Source organism: Myotis myotis, unplaced genomic scaffold (genome assembly GCF_014108235.1).
Source record: "Myotis myotis isolate mMyoMyo1 unplaced genomic scaffold, mMyoMyo1.p scaffold_m19_p_2, whole genome shotgun sequence".
Classification (NCBI taxonomy): Eukaryota; Metazoa; Chordata; class Mammalia; order Chiroptera; family Vespertilionidae; genus Myotis; species Myotis myotis.
In genome coordinates this window covers 26,455,473-26,471,546 of record NW_023416324.1, presented here as the reverse complement: position 1 = coordinate 26,471,546, position 16,074 = coordinate 26,455,473, and the positions used below count along the sequence as shown (strand labels likewise).

General features: G+C 43.5%; 1 protein-coding gene across 1 annotated transcript; it reads right to left on the bottom strand.

The window, feature by feature from the left end:
- Window positions 1–822: 822 nt before the first annotated feature.
- On the bottom strand, window positions 823–14,641 carry PRDX1 (peroxiredoxin 1). The gene is made up of 6 exons (XM_036351603.1): window positions 14,544–14,641; window positions 12,066–12,182; window positions 10,170–10,323; window positions 9,681–9,803; window positions 7,823–7,953; window positions 823–1,136 (listed from the first exon to the last, which is right to left on the bottom strand). The coding sequence occupies exons 2-6, from the start codon at window positions 12,169–12,171 to the stop codon at window positions 1,051–1,053; spliced, it is 600 nt and encodes a 199-aa protein (XP_036207496.1). The 5' UTR covers window positions 12,172–12,182; window positions 14,544–14,641; the 3' UTR covers window positions 823–1,050.
- Between the last annotated feature and the right edge of the window lie 1,433 nt (window positions 14,642–16,074).

Sequence of the window (16,074 nt, the reverse complement as noted above, 5' to 3'; positions counted from 1 at the left end):
GTGGGAGATGTGCAGGAGGCAGCTGATCGATGTTTCTCTCTCATCGATGTTTCTAGCTCTCTGTCTCTCTCCCTTCCTCTCTGTAAAAAATCAATAAAATATATTTAAAAAAAAAAAAAAAAAAAAAAAAACAAGTTAACACCTTGCTCAACTGGTGTGGGTGTGGCTCAGTGATTGAGCATTTACCCATGAAGCAAAAGGTCACAGTTCAATTCCCAGTGGGCACAAGCCCAGGTTGCCAGTGCAATCCCCAGAGGGAGCGTGCAGGAAGCAGCCAATCAATGTTTCTATACCTCTCTCTCTGAAATCAATAAAAAAATTTAAAAAAATATAAAGTTGCCCTGACCAGTTTAGTTCAGTGGATGGAGTGTCGGCCTGCGGACTGAGGGGTCCCAGGTTCGATTCCGGTCAGGGCATGTGCCTTGGTTGCGGGCACATCCCCAGTGGGAGGTGTGCAGGGGGCAGCTGGTCAGTGTTTTTAACTCTCTATCCCTCTCCCTTCCTCTCTGTAAAAAAATCAATAAAATATATTAAAATAAATAAATAAAGTTAACACCTTGGTTCAGTTCCATTCCCTGTGTCTTGCATTTCCCCGCTATAATTTCCTGTTTCTGAAGCAGCTCTCACTTACTTCCCCATAAGGAAAGCAAAGAATGAATGAAAGGCTAATGCCCCTACAATGGAGAAACGGGGGTAGGGGAGGCCGGGGGAAGGTCAAGTGGGGAAAAAAAAAAAAGGAGACATATGTACTACTCTTTGTAATACTTTAAGCAATAAAACAAAATTTTAAAAAATAATAAAATAAAATGAAGAAACAACAGGTGTCAGTTCAAGTTTAATAGAAACCACAAAAGATCAAAGGTGATGTCCCACTACTGTTTACATTAGACAATTTCCTCCAGAGGAAGTATGGCTGACCCTCCCCAAACCCTACAGGAAAGGCCACATCTGGGCTAAGTCTAAGATCTTGTTTTAAGTATGACAATAGTAAAAGAGAGGTTCTGTTCTCATGGCTGTACATTGCCGCATGACCCTATAATGACCCAGTGCTCACTTCTGCTTAGAGAAATATTCTTTGCTCTTCTGGACATCAGGCTTGATGGTATCACTGCCAGGTTTCCAGCCAGCTGGGCACACTGCAAGACAAAGTTACCACTAATTAGTAATTTGCTCAGTGGTGAGCTCTCATGAACAAATGGATTCCTCAAAACTAAATCTGAGCCCTAAAGAGCCTGTAATAAGCACCAGGAAGCCTAACCTACAGTCTAAATCAGGGGTGGGCAAACTTTTTGACTCGAGGCCCACAATGGGTTCTTAAACTGGACCGGAGGGCCGGGACAAAAGCATGGATGGAGTGTTTGTGTGAACTAATATAAATTCAAAGTAAACATCATTACATAAAAGGGTACGGTCTTTTTTTTTTTTAGTTTTATTCATTTCAAACGGGCCGGATCCGGCCGCGGGCCGTAGTTTGCCCACGGCTGGTCTAAGATCATGAGTATAAAAGCCTTTTAGTGCAAGGCTAACAACAAACATGCAATTTAATCCTCTCTATAGCCCCATTACTATTATACCTAGTTTATTCATTCAGCACCTGACATTTATTTTTAAAAAAGCAATAGCTTCAACTGTAGGCTTTGTTCAAAAAAACCTAAAACATATGAGGCAAGATTTGTTAACAGTAGATAGTAGATAAAGGGGTACTCATGTTCTCTATAATTTTATGTATGCTTCAAATGCATCTTTTAAAAAATAAGCTTAAATGCTGCTCTTAAAAAAGTGGTGCTGCCCTAACTGCTTTGGCTAAGTGGAAAGAGCATCAGCCTGCAGACTGAAGGGTCCCAGGTTTGATTCTGGTCAAGGGCACATACCTGGGTTTCAGGCTTGATCCCTTGATCCCCAGTAGGGAATGTGCAGGAGGCAGCCAATCAGTGATTCTCTCTCATCATTGATGTTTCTATCGCTCTTTCCCTCTCCCTTCCTCTCTGAAATCAATAAAGATATATTTAAAAAAAAAAAAAGGTGCTGGGACAGCTGATTTCCACGTGCAAAAGAGTAACACTAGACTCCAAATTTAAAAAAAAAAATAACTCAAAAATGGATCAATGGCCCGGCCGGTGTGGCTCAGTGGTTCAGTGTCAACCTATGAGCCAGGTCACAGTTCCACTGCCAGAGTACATGTGCAGGTTGTGGGCTTTATCCCCAGTAGGGGGCGTGCAGGAGACAGCCAATGGATGATTTTCATTGATGTTTCTATCTTCCTATCCCTTCCTCCCTTGAAATAAAAACATATTACTTCCTTCCCCTCTGAAATAAAAATATATATTTAAATCCTATATAATAAAAGGGTAATATGCAAATTGACCCTAACAGCAGAATGACTGGTCACTATGACACACATTGACCACCAGGGGGCAGACGCTCAATGCAGGAGCTGTCCCCTGGTGGTCAGTGTACTCCCACAGGAGGAGCTCTGCTCAGCCACAAGCCAGGCTGATGGCTGCCAGCACAGCAGTGGTGGTGGGAGCCTCTCCCACCTCCTCAGCAGCACTAAGGATGTCCGACTGCAGCTTAGGTCTGCTCCCCACTGGTAACTGGACATCCCCCGAGGGCTGCCGGGCTGCCAGAGGGATGTCTGACTGCCAGCTTGGGCCCAATCCCCCAGGGAGCGGGCCTAAGCCAGCAAGTGGACATCCTCTGAGGGGTCCCAGACTGCAAGAGGGCATAGGCAGGGCTGAGGGACCCCCCTCCCCCGAGTGCATGAATTTTTGTGCACCGCGCCTCTAGTATATATATAAAAAAGTAAAAACTTTTTTTAAAGAACCAACCAATGAATTCATAAATAAGTGGGATTACAGATCAACATTTCTCTCTCTCCCCTGTCTAGAAATCAATTTTTAAAAAATGGATTAATGAAGTAAATATAAGGGCTAAAATCATAAACTCTTCAAAGTGGAAAATGAGGATTAATCCCTTGCCTCACGTTCCTCAGATTAGTGTAAGGAGCACTGCTAGTTCAGGATGGCAGGGAAATGTTGAAGGCTATGCTTTCTGCATAAACTTCATGACCTTGGATTTGGAAATGTATTCTTAGATATGTTGCTAAAAGCACAAGCAACAATAAAAAAACAGGTAAGTTGGACTTGATCCAAATTAACAACTTTTAGAACATTATAAAGAGAGTGAAGGCAACCCAAAGAATGGGAGAAAATATTTATGAATTATATATCTGATAAGGGATTAATATCCAAAATGCAAAAAGAATTCCTGCAATTCAACCACACACAAAAAAAATTCAAAAATGAGCAAAACATCAATACATGAGTGGATAAAAAAAGTTGAGATACATATCTACAATGGAATATTGGCCATAAAAAGAATGAAATCTTGCCACTTGTGAGAGCATGAGCGGCATATCTCCCTGATATGCCACGGTTGTGGGTTCGAGTCCCTGTTTTCCATCCCCCGTCAGGGCACATATAAGAATCAACCAACGCCGAAACCGGTTTGGCTCAGTGGATAGAGCGTCGGCCTGCGGACTGAAGGGTCCCAGGTTCGATTCCGGTCAAGGGCATGTACCTGGGTTGCGGGCACATCCCCAGCGGGGGATGTGCAGGAGGCAGCTGATCAATGTTTCTCTCTCATCGATGTTTCCAACTCTCTATCTCTCTCCCTTCCTCTCTGTAAAAAATCAATAAAATATATTTAAAAAAAAAAGAATCAACCAACTTCAGGCCTGATCCCCGCAGGCCAGGCTGAGGAACCCCACCAGTGCACAAATCTGTGCACCGGGCCTCTAGTATAGTTAATAATATTGTAAAAACAGCCCCAGCTGGTTTGGCTCAGTGGATAGAGTGTCAGCCTACGGACTGAAGAGTCCCAGGTTCGATTCCAGTCAAGGGCACATGCCCAGGTTGCAGGCTTGGTCCCCAGTAGGGGGCGTGCAAGAGACAGCCGATCAATGATTCTCTCTCATCCTTGATGTTTCTATCACACTCTTCCCTTCCTCTCTGAAATCAATAAAAATATATTTTTTAAAAACCAACACTTGAATTTGAGTGAAACATCTAAGTGTGGATCTTTCTAATTACTGGTATGGTCTTAAGTGCCATGACATTAGGGCCAAGGAGATTAAGTTGGCAAGGTCTCTTTATCCTGGTTCATTATTCTTCCTCTCTGTGTTATAATTGGGTTGTTCTAAAGCTTTATGTTTTCTTCTAGACAAAACAATCTTTTTGGTTGCTTATTAGCACCTACTGCCAAACTTTTGTCTGCCTATAGCCTGGTCTTTGCTTTCATACTGCTTTGTTCTCTGCAGCTAATTTTGCCACTCCAGTCTTTGTGCTGAACCTCATACCACACACCAGGAGGCAGTATCAGGAGCTGTCTGCTCTTTCAATCAACTCCCAAGGGAGCTTCTGTAAATGGTGCCTTCTGGTATTAGTGTTCACTGATCCCTATTAGCCTTCCACTACAGCCAAGTTTCAAAAAAATGAGTTTGCGTGTCACCTCTGACACACATGTCATAGGTCCCCCAAAATGAGGACATTAATCCAGACTAACAACTTCCGTCTTCTTTAAGTCACAATATCAGAGTTGAATTGGCCTTAGAAAGCTAGTTTGAAATACTTAACTTCTAGGGAAAATGAAATAAGACAAGAAATTTGTCCAAGCCCACCTGTGCACTTGATCTGCTATCAGTAGCACTTAATCACAACTATTTTGGTCTCAATTACATTAAGTTGGGGGGGGGGGGGCGGTCAAGATCCTCTTCTATCTGCAGCCTCAGGAACTGAGTCCTTAAAACTAACTCTTTTTTTTTTTTTTTTTTTTTGGTGCCCTTGACTGGAATCGAACCTGGGACCCTAGAGTCCACAGGCCGATGCTCTATCCACTGAGCCAAAGTACTCAGGGCAAAACTAACTAACTCTTAGTTGGGATATGGTTGTTTCATTCCAGCAACAACTGCATGGGGGAGGGGAGGAAGAGTTGGGTTGGGAGTAAAAAAAGCTATAGCCTTACAAACTCAAAAGATGGGATCAAGTAGTTCAGTACTTCCAATCAGAATATTTAAGGAGAGAAGTACTAGTGCTGGAGCCATAAAAAAAGGCCTACACTCTTGGCAAATGTTGGATTAAAAACCTTATGTTGAATCTGCTCATTTTTTAAATGTCACTGGATTGTACACTTGAAGATGGTTAAGATGGTAAATTTGCTATGTATGCCCTAACCCAGTGATGGCAAACCTTTTGAGCTCGGCGTGTCAGCATTTTGAAAAACCCTAGCTTAACTCTGGTGCCGTGTCACATACAGAAATTTTTTGATATTTGCAACCATAGTAAAACACTTATATTTTTGATATTTTATATATTTAAATGCCATTTAACAAAGAAAAATCAACCAAAAAAATGAGTTCGCGTGTCACGTCTGACACACATGTCATAGGTTCGCCATCACTGCCCTAACCGGTTTGGCTCAGTGGATAGAGTGTCGGCCTGCAGACTGAAAGGTCCCAGGTTCAATTCTGGTCAAGGGCATGTACCTTGATTGCGGGCACATCCCTAGTAGGAGGTGGGTAGGAGGCAGCGATCGATGTTTCTAAATCTCTATCCCTCTCCCTTCCTCTCTGTAAAAAATCAATAATATATATATATTTTTTTTTAAATTTGCTATGTATATTTTACCACATATTTTTTAAATGCTAAAAATAAAACAAGGAAGTTTGAAAAAATATATATTTTAGAATATATTTTTATTGATTTCAGAGAAGACTGGACAAGGAGAGAGACAGAAATATCAATGATAAAAGAGAAACATTGACTGACTGCATTCTGCATGCCTTCCACTGGGGATGGAACAGCAAGTTGGGATTGCAACTTGGGAACTTGCCCTGACCAGAAATCAAACTGTGACCTTCTGGCTCAAAGGTCAACACTCAACCACTGAGCCATACCAGTTGGGCTCAAATATATTCTTAAATCATAAAAATGTATTAGTTGTATCTGCCTATTGTTTTTGGTTAAGTTGTCTTAGTCCTATTTTATTTTCCAAATGTCAAAACTGTTCATATAGTACTTTTATTTATTTATTTTTAATTGATTTCAGAGAGGAAAGGAGAGGGGGAAAGATAGAAACATCAATGATGAGAGAGAATCATTGACTGGCTGCCTCCTGCATGCCCCACACTGGGAATGGAGCCCTCAACCCCAGGCATATGCCTGACCGGGAATCAAACTTCAGCCCCTGGTTCCTAGGTCCATGCTCAACCACTGAGACACACCAGCTGAGCTATTACCTTTATTTTTAAAACCCGAATAAAACAGCCCTAACCAGTATGGCTCAACTGGTTGAGCATTATCCCATGCACCAAGAGGATGCTGGTTGGGTTCCGTCAGGGCACATGCCCACATTGCAGGCTCTATCCCCAGTAGGGGTTGTACAGGAGGCAGCCAATAGATGTTTCTCCTTCACTGATGTTTCTCTCTCCCCCTTCCTCTCTCTAAAATCAATAATAATATATTTTTAAAATAATAACAATAAGCCTTAGCTGGTTATTCCTATACAGTTGGAATAAAAACCCTTTATAACCCTAACCGGTTTGGCTCAGTGGATAGAGGGTCAGGTCAGCCTGCAGACTGAAGGGTCCCAGGTTCAATTCCAGTCAAGGGCATGTACCTTGGTTGCGGGCACATCCCCAGTAGGGAGTGTGCAGGAGGCAGCTGATTGATGTTTCTCTCTCATCGATGTTTCTGACTCTCTATCCCTCTCCCTTCCTCTCTGTAAAAAAACAAAACAAAAACAAAACAATAAAATGTGTATATATATATATATATATATATATATATTTTTTTTTTTTTTTTTTTTTTTTTTTTTTTTAAAAAGCCTATATATGCCAAAACCGGTTTGGCTCAGTGGATAGAGCGTCGGCCTGCGGACTGAGAGGTCCCTGGTTCAATTCCGATCAAGGACATGTACCTGGGTTGCGGGCACATTGCCAGTAGGAGATGTGCTGGAGGCAGCTGATCGATGTTTCTCTTTCATCAATGTTTCTAACTCTCTCTCTCCCTTCCTCTCTGTAAAAAATCAATAAAATATATTTAAAATAAAAAAATAAAAAATAAAAAGCCTATGTAGCCCTAGCCAGTTTAGCTCAGTGGATAGAGCATCGGACTATGGGCTGTGAAGGGTCAAGGGCACATGCCTCGGTTGCAGGCTCAATCCACAGTAGGGGGCATGCAGAAGGCAGCCAATCAATGATTCTCTCTCATCATTGATGTTTCTATGTCTATCTCCCTCCATTCCTCTCTGAAATCAATAAAAAAATTTTTTTATAGCAGTGGTTCTCAACCTTCCTAATGCTGCAACCCTTTAATACAGTTCCTCATGTTGTGGTGATCCCCAACCATAAAATTATTTTCGTTGCTACTTCATAACTGTAATTTTGCTACTGTTATGAATTGTAATATAAATATCTGATATGCAGGATGTATTTTCATTGTTACAAATTGAACATAATTAAAGCATAGTGATTAATCACAAAAACAACATGTAATTATATGTGTTTGCCGATGGTCTTAGACGACCCCTGTGAAAGGGTCGTTCGATCCCCAAAGAGGTCGCGACCCACAGGTTGAGAACTTCTGCTTTATAGTCTTCTCCCCAAGCTTTTCTATTACCCCACCCCCACAACGCACTATAATCCAGAAACTTCAATTTCCTAAAGAAACATAATCACTCTCCTTGTTTGGTAGACTTTGTTCCTACCACATCTTTCCCACCCATCCACCATTTTGTTGTCTTGTCACCAAACAGACTGAATTACCTTCCCCATGTTTGTCAGTGAACTGGAAAGCCTGAACTAGTCTCAGAGTCTCATCCACAGAGCGGCCAACAGGAAGGTCATTCACAGTGATCTGGCGAAGGATACCTTTGTCATCAATGATAAAGAGGCCCCTGGGAAGAAAAGATTGAAGGTTTGAGAAAGAGGCAGTACAGATTTAACAACTGGTTTGTTAGGCAGCCCTGGCTGGGTAACTCAGTAGCTTAGTGTTGTCCTGATACGCCAAAATTACGGGTTTGATTCCTGGTCAGGGCACATACAAAAAGCAACCAATAAATGCATAAATAAGCGGAACAATAAATTGATGTTTCTCTCTCCTTCCTCTCTCTCTAAAATTAATCAATAAATTTCTAAAAATTAAAAACTGGTTTGCCCTAACCGGTTTGGCTCAGTGGATAGAGCCTTGGCCTGCCGACTTAAAGGTCCCAGGTTCGATTCCGGTAAAGGGCATGTACCTTGGTTGCGGGCACACCCCCAGTAGGGGGTGTGCAGGAGGCAGCTCATCGATGTTTCTCTCATCGATGTTTCTAACTCTCTATCCCTCTCCCTTCCTCTCTGTAAAAAAAAAAAAAAATCAATAAAATATATTTTAAAAAAGAATTAAAAACTGGTTTATTAGAATAGAGAAGCAGGCCGAAACCAGTTTGGCTCAGTGGATAGAGCGTCAGCCTGCGGACTGAAAGGTCCCAGGTTCGATTCCGGTCAAGGGCATGTACCTGGGTTGCAAGCACATCCCTAGTGGGAGATGTGCAGGAGGCAGCTGATCAATGTTTCTAACTCTCTATCTCTCTCCCTTTCTCTCTGTAAAAAATCAATAAAATATATTTAAAAAAAAAAAAACAAGAATAGAGAAGCAATGGAAATGGGCTGGTCTCCCAGACATGCATAGGCCTTGCCCTTATTGAGGATGCTCTTGCATAAAGAATGAGACCAGCCCAAGCCGGTTTGGCTTGGTGGATAGAGCGTCAGCCTGCGGACTGAAAGGTCCCAGGTTCGATTCTGGTCAAGGGCATGTACCTTGGTTGCAGGCACATCCCCAGTGGGGGGTGTGCAGGAGGCAGCTGATTGATGTTTCTCTCTCATCGATGTTTCTAACTCTCTATCTCTCTCCCTTCCTCTCTGTAAAAAATCAATAAAATATATTTAAAAAAAAAAAAAAAAAAAGAATGAGACCAATCCCTGGCCAGCATGGCTCAGTGGTTGAGTGCCGACCTATGAACCATGAGGTCACAGTTCAATTCCCAGTCAGGGCACATGCCCGGGTTTGGGCTCAATTCCCTGTGGGGGGCATGCAGAAGGCAGCCCATCAGTGATTCTCATCATTGATGTTTCAATCTCTCTCTTCCTCTCTGAAATCAATAAAAATAAATATATTTTTTAAATGAGACCATCACACTGTACACCTTAAATTTAATACAGTGATGTATATCAATTATTTCATTTTATTTTTTTGTTGATCCTCATCTGAGGCTATCTTTCCACTGATTTTAGAGTGGAAGGGAGAGGAAAAGACAAAGAGAAACATCAAAGTGACATGGGTTGGTTGCCTAACATATATGCCCCGACCAGGGCCAGGGATTGAGCCTGCAACCAAGGTAGGTGCCCTTGACTGGAAATCAAATCTGGGACCCTTAAGTCTGCAGACTGACATTCTATCCACTGAGCCAAACTAGCTAGGGTGATATATCAATTGTTTCTTAATAAAACTGATTAAAAAAATGAAATGAGAAAGGAGTCTGTACAGATCAGGGCTCTACCTTTCTCCAAATAAAAGGGCCTCAGTCAATCATATCTATTACAATAAATGTCAGCAACACCCTCCCCGCCCCCAAGTATATACCTGAATGAGATGCCTTCATCAGCCTTTAAGACTCCGTAGTCCTGAGCAATGGTGCGCTTGGGGTCTGACACCAAAGGAATGTTCATGGGACCCAGTCCTCCTTGTTTCTTGGGTGTGTTGATCCTACAGCAAAGGGCACACATATAAATCACATTCACGCAAACTCTTGTGTAGCAAATACATTAACTGTATCTACACACACCCCCTTTCCAACATTTCTAACCTACTTCCCAGAAATTTCAAACTTTTCCAGCAGTAAACTGAATGGCTAAGGATAGTTAAGGTCACCAGGGTATACTCAGCTGCAACCCAAGTTGCTTCTCCTCTGCTGCCAAGTAATAAGAAAGCAACAAGAGGAAGCCAGGGCCTTTGCACTCCTTCCATGAGGAGCCAGAAGCCAATACTTGAGAAAGTCTATTGCCAAAGCCTCCTAATCTCAGTTCCTGCTTAGTTAAAAAGTCCATATGTCAAATGGACCAACAGATTTACCATGCCAGGTGACAGAAGTGAGAATCCACAGAAGCACCAATCACTTGGCAGTTGATTTTCTTAAATTCTTCTGCCCTATCACTGAAAGCAATGATCTCCGTGGGGCACACAAAGGTAAAGTCAAGAGGGTAAAAAAAGAACACCACATATTTTCCTGGAAAAAAGAAAAAAAGAACCCCAAGTTAGCCTTTGAAACAGACATCCATGCTTTATAGAGAATAGACAAGAAAACACATATTCCAACAGAAAAAGAGGCCTTTTTAAGTTGATGCCAGACACAATTGCTAGATGTCAAGGTGCTCAAACATAAATGTCTCCTGGCAGCCACTTTCAGAACCTCTTGCAGGAGGACTTGCATGGAAAAGTTCCTTCCCAGTCCATGCTTTATTTTTCTGTCTCCATATTAGCTGCCAAATACAGAACTAAATTTTTTTAAAATATATTTTTATTGATTTCAGAGAGGAAGGGAGAGGAAGAGAGAGACAAAAGCATCAATGATGGAGAGAGAGAATCACTGATTGGTTACCTCCTGCACGTACCACCCTCCTGGGAATCAAGTTCACAAACTGGGCATGTGCCCTGACCAGGAATCGAACCTTTTCTTAGGTGGACACTCAACCATTGAGCCATACCGGCCAGGCTGTTCAGTCTAATTTTTATCTTCTCTGGATAGTTAAAATTAGCACAGGCCCTAACCGGTTTGGCTCGGTGGCTAGAGCATCAGCCTGCAGACTGAAAGGTCCCAAGTTCAATTCCGGTCAAGGGCATGTACCTTGGTTGCGGGCACATCCCCAGTAGGAGGTGTACAGGAGGCAGCTGATCGATGTTTCTCTCTCACTGGTGTTTCTAACTCTCTATCCCTCTCCCTTCCTCTCTGTAAAAAATCAACAAAATATATTTTTAAAAAAATTAGCACAGATAACAAGTTTTCCAGTGAAGAAAAGCAAAAACAAGAATGCAGTTATCTACTGGATAGTCCAGTGCCAATGCTTACACTCAGTGCCCAATAAGAAGCTGAAATGCTGAATTCTCTGCTGCAGGGTAGTAAGAGACCAACAAGAAGTCAGAGCCTTTGCACTTCTTTGACAAGGAACCATAGTAATGGAGTGGGTAAGGTTTAAGTGATCGCCTGAATCACAAATATGTTCCTAATCAGCCCGACAAGAAAAATGTTATATGGCAAACATTCCAAAAATCCTGGTAGTTAACAGGACTTCCAGTTGGACTTTTACTGAAGTCACTCAGATTACCAACTGAATAGCTCTTCAAAGGCCAGGTAGCCTCTCACACCTATACTTCCCAGAGGAGTTTGAGATTTGCGTTCAATTGTCCCAGCTGCTCCCAACTGTGAGGTAAAAGAGAACCTTATTAGAACTTGACCAGTGTCTGCATGAACCTCTAACAGAAAAGAGCTATTCCAACCATGACATCAACTCTCCCTTGGGGGCAAAACAGTCAAGTGAATGTGCCTAAACCCTCTACTAATACAGTAGCTATGACACATATTTCATAAACTGAACAAGCAGTGTCACAGCTCCAAATATGAGCTCTGAGATTTTAAATTGTTGAAGACTTCTTATAATGAAATAGTAAGACTGAGATAATCAGATTGTCTCCAATAATACAACTGAGGAGTGCCGAGAAGATAAATGAGCTAATATATTAGTTTAGGCAAAATGAAGCATGTGCTTTCTCCAAAATAGTCTGGACCTAGGATAGCTATCGATAATCACCATGTCATTTCAACCTAAAGGCAACAGCCTACCACCCTGAACACCTTGATCTAGGAGACATAAATTATTTTACAATCAAAAATACAGAAATACAAAAATCGAACAAGCCATCTCTAGATAGCAGAATAATTGCATTTCAATGAACCTAATGTAATAGGCTTACCTTTGTAGTCAGATAGGCTGATATCTTTGAACTGACCATCAGGCATAACAGCTGTGGCTTTGAAGTTGGGGGCAGGGTGGCCGATTTTAGCATTTCCTGAAGACATCTTGCTATCAGCTGGAAAGGATAAAAGAGGAAATGAACTTGAAACAAGTCTTCTTTTTCTAGATAACCAGTACCCTCCATCAACTTAACTGTAGACTTAACTGTAGTACAATAAAGGATTTACCTGGTGGCCCTGAATATATACATTAAGTTTTTTATTTTATTTTTTGTTTTGTTTTTACATTAACTTTTTTTTAAAACGTACTTTATTGATTTTTTACAGAGAGGAAGGGAGAGGGATAGAGATTTAGAAACATCAATCAGCTGCCTCCTGCACACTCCCTACTGGGGATGTGCCTGCAACCAAGGTACATGCCCTTGACCGGAATCGAATCCAGGACCCTTGAGTCTGCAGGCCGACGCTCTATCCACTGAGCCAGACCAGCTAGGGCAGTGATGGCGAACCTATGACACGCGTGTCAGAGGTGACACGTGAACTCTTTTTTTGATTGATTTTTCCTTGTTAAATGGCATTTAAATGTATAAAATAAATATCAAAAATATAAGTCTTTGTTTTACTATGGTTGCCAATATCAAAAAATTTCTATATGTGACACGGCACCAGAGTTAAGTTAGGGTTTTTCAAAATGCTGACACTCGAGCTCAAAAGGTTCGCCATCACTGAGCTAGGGCTACATTAACTTTTTTAAAAATTAGGGGGCGGGCGGGGAGTCGGGAGGTCGCAAAAAAAAAAAAAAAGATTAAAAAAAGAAAAACAAATTAATTTTACTGGGGTGACATTGGTCAACATGGTCACATAGGTTTCAGGTGTGGGTTTCTGTTACAAAATCTTTATATATTGCACCGTGTGCCCACAAGTTAAATCTTCCCCTGTCACCTACATTAACTTCCATAGATTAGTAAGAAGCTTTCCAGTTTTTGAAAGAAAACCAGATATTACACATCTCTGAATATCAACTTTTGTTTTCATTTAAAAACAGCAATTTCTTTAATAATTGAAGTAACCTCCATTACTTTTTCTGAACCATCATTTGTGCAATGGCATTTTCCTCTATAATTTCATCATACAGGAGCAGAGAGGGGTGGGGGATTGGAGACTCTCAAACCTGAACCCAAACGCACAATGCCAGAGTGCCTGACTCCCAAAAGCGGGCAATACTGCCCTTTCCCTGGGCTGCGCCTCCACTGTATTCATAGCGTGGGAAGCACACTTGATATTCAAGCACACGTGGTAGTTTGCCAAGAACACATACCCTAAAGCCCATCCAGCCTTTTAAGAGGCAAGCCCAGAATTCTGGCATCTGCTCAATCTCAAAACTTTAGGTATTTGTGTTTAAGCCCTACAAGTCCTTTCCAAAATGGGTTTCTGACCTCAGGTTCAAGATCCTGGGGCAGTAAGTACAAGAGCCAATCTATTGCTAAACAGGAATGCTGCACTGGACTCACCCAGGTCAACTCCAAGGAGTTAAGAATGAGATGCAGGTAAGCCATGGGTTTGAAAGCCTCAAGAAGCTCATTTTCTAGGACCAACGGTTTGGGGTCATACTACCACAACCGAAAGAAACGTTGTGAGCATTGATTATCTCAAACTTTTTACTGCCTAATACCTTTAATAACAACAATTTAAAAAACAAAAAACGGTAAGGGACGTTGCAGCTTGGCGACCAAATACAGAGTGTGACCCTAACGTAAGTGGCCTCGTCCGAGCCTGCTTTTCCAGGCGGCTCCCCCTAAAGCCGGACCAATCGGGAAAAGCCCGTTGGACTTCCAGCCGGGGTGGGACTCGTCAGATCAGCCCAAGAACTTCCCAGCCAAAAACCACACCCTCAAACCGCACCGAAGGTACCCTCCCGCCATCACTCCCACCCCAGCACTTCGGGAAGCGCCCGCAGAAAAAAGTCTTCACCGAGGCATCGGGGATCACCACCACCCCCATTCTGCAGATGGAAAAAGAAAGGCGGGGAAGGGAACCGTAATATCCGAAGCTTCACAGCTAGTAACGGCCCAGGCCAGGGGACAGCTATTTTACACCTACCACCTGAAAGAGGGGTGCCCTCAGGTCAGCTTCCGAGTCCATTCCAGAAGCTTCTCGAACCGCCCTAATCGAGGGGCCACGACCACCAGCCCGCCCCTCCGAGCCAATCCGTGCCCTGTGCCCTGGTGGATGGGAGGGGACTCGAGCCTGCGTTAGCCTCGGGGTTCACCCAACCCACAGGACCCACAGGTGTGTCCACGAGAAGCTGCGCAAACCGCCTGGCCACTCTCGGGCGGCAGGCCGCGCCCGGACGCCTCCCCGGTCACAGCACCCCCAGTGGAGCCCGGGGGGTGGGGGGCGGCTGGGAGGAGGATAAAAGGCGACCTGCGGAATGCGGGGCGCTTCACCTGCAGAGGCCGCGCGGCCCACGTACTCACCAGCACTGAAGCAAAAATGGCAAAACCAGCCAAGCAGGAAGGAGACGCACGAAAAGCGGGCGCGGCCTCGCTGCGCTGCTTTTATAGCCGGTATGGTTCTCGCGAGAGTCAGAGCGGGTCGGGGTGCGGGAGGGGGAGAGGGGAGGGGGATCTGGCCGGAGCCCAGTCCGGATCCAACGCTCCCAGCCGGAATGACTCAGCGCTTTCCCTAGGGGCGGGCTCGGTGCCCAAAGTACCAATCCCCCGTACCTGCCGCCCGTGGTTGGGGTCGGAGTGAGGCGCACACACACTCCGGATCGACTCCAGACGCCTCCGTTACCCGGGATTTCTTCGGGAACGGGGGTGGGGGGTGGGGGGAGGGGAGGTAAGGGGGAGCGTGCCTTGCGCTCAAAACCCAAACCTGGGTAGAGGGTCTCGAAGCTGCACCACATTTAACCGCTACGAGCCCTGCGAACTATCCAAATGTTCCCCTCGGGCCCCCACATCCTCTGCCTTAGTGTTGATCCTCGGTACCCCTCAGTGCTTAGCCCCCTTCGTTGTTCTAATTACAAGATTGCTGCTTCCATCTCCATCCATCCCTTCCACCACGTCTGGAGGGAATATTTTTGAAATCTGACCGTATCACTCCTCTGATTTGTGGTTTAAAAAACTGAGGCAATTTCCTGAATTCAAGCATCTCACTGCCATTTTATGTGTGGTCTTTAGGCACGAGTCTTAATCCTTTAGCTTTACTTTTCTTACTTGTAAAATGGGAACTCTATTCTTTATTGAGATCATCTATGTAGTTTTTTTAGCACAGTACCCAGTTCTTACTACACATTAGAAATGTTATCTATTATTACTATAACTTTTGCGTCTCGATTGTAACACCCAGAACAGTGTGTGGCTGTTTCAAGCCTTCAGGTTTTTGTTCAAGCATGAAGAAATGTTACCACTGTTAGGGTTCTTGGGTTCCCTATGATAGAAATCAAGGGGAACCCCCAGAGAAATTTCCAGACAGATTTTTATTAAACTTAAAAAGAGCACAAGGGAGGCAGCATAGAGGAGAAGATCCTCTGAACTAGCTAGCTAGCTGCTAGGGGACTGGCTCTGCTTGGCTGTTTTTATAAGCTGGAGGCAAAGCGGACTTGTGTGAAAGGTGAGCTTTTTTTCGGGGGTGGGGCAGGAGACCGGGCTTGTGGAATTTTGCTTGTCAGTGTATGAGGAGCAAGTTCTTAGAAGGAAGATAAGACTTTTTTCCTAGGAAGAGGAGTGGTTTCATTTTTGTGGTAGGCTTACCAGGTGTGTGTTTTCTGGCCTTTTGACTCTGGGATCCCCTGCCAGGGACAGGAGTAGCATCAGCTCTGTGGTTTTTCTTACCCGGTGTCCTTGGGATCCTGGTCCCTGTGCTATCACAGAAACTGCTCCCTCCTAGTTGGCCTAAAGTCTTTAAAGATGCAGCTGAAGCATTGCTTACTTGAAACCGTTCTTGGCCTTGGCTCATCCCCAGAATTCCTCTAAAGTTGTTCTGAATTTTGCTCATCCCCAGTAT

Excerpts from the sequence above, each read along its gene's own strand:
- PRDX1 (XM_036351603.1), bottom strand. The coding sequence starts at position 12,171 with ATGTCTTCAGGAAATGCTAAAATCGGCCACCCTGCCCCCAACTTCAAA. Across the intron at positions 10,324-12,065 it reads CAGCCTATCTGACTACAAAG|GAAAATATGTGGTGTTCTTT; the intron begins GTAAGCCTATTA and ends TCTTTTTTCCAG. Across the intron at positions 1,137-7,822 it reads CACTGACAAACATGGGGAAG|TGTGCCCAGCTGGCTGGAAA; the intron begins GTAATTCAGTCT and ends TTTGTCTTGCAG.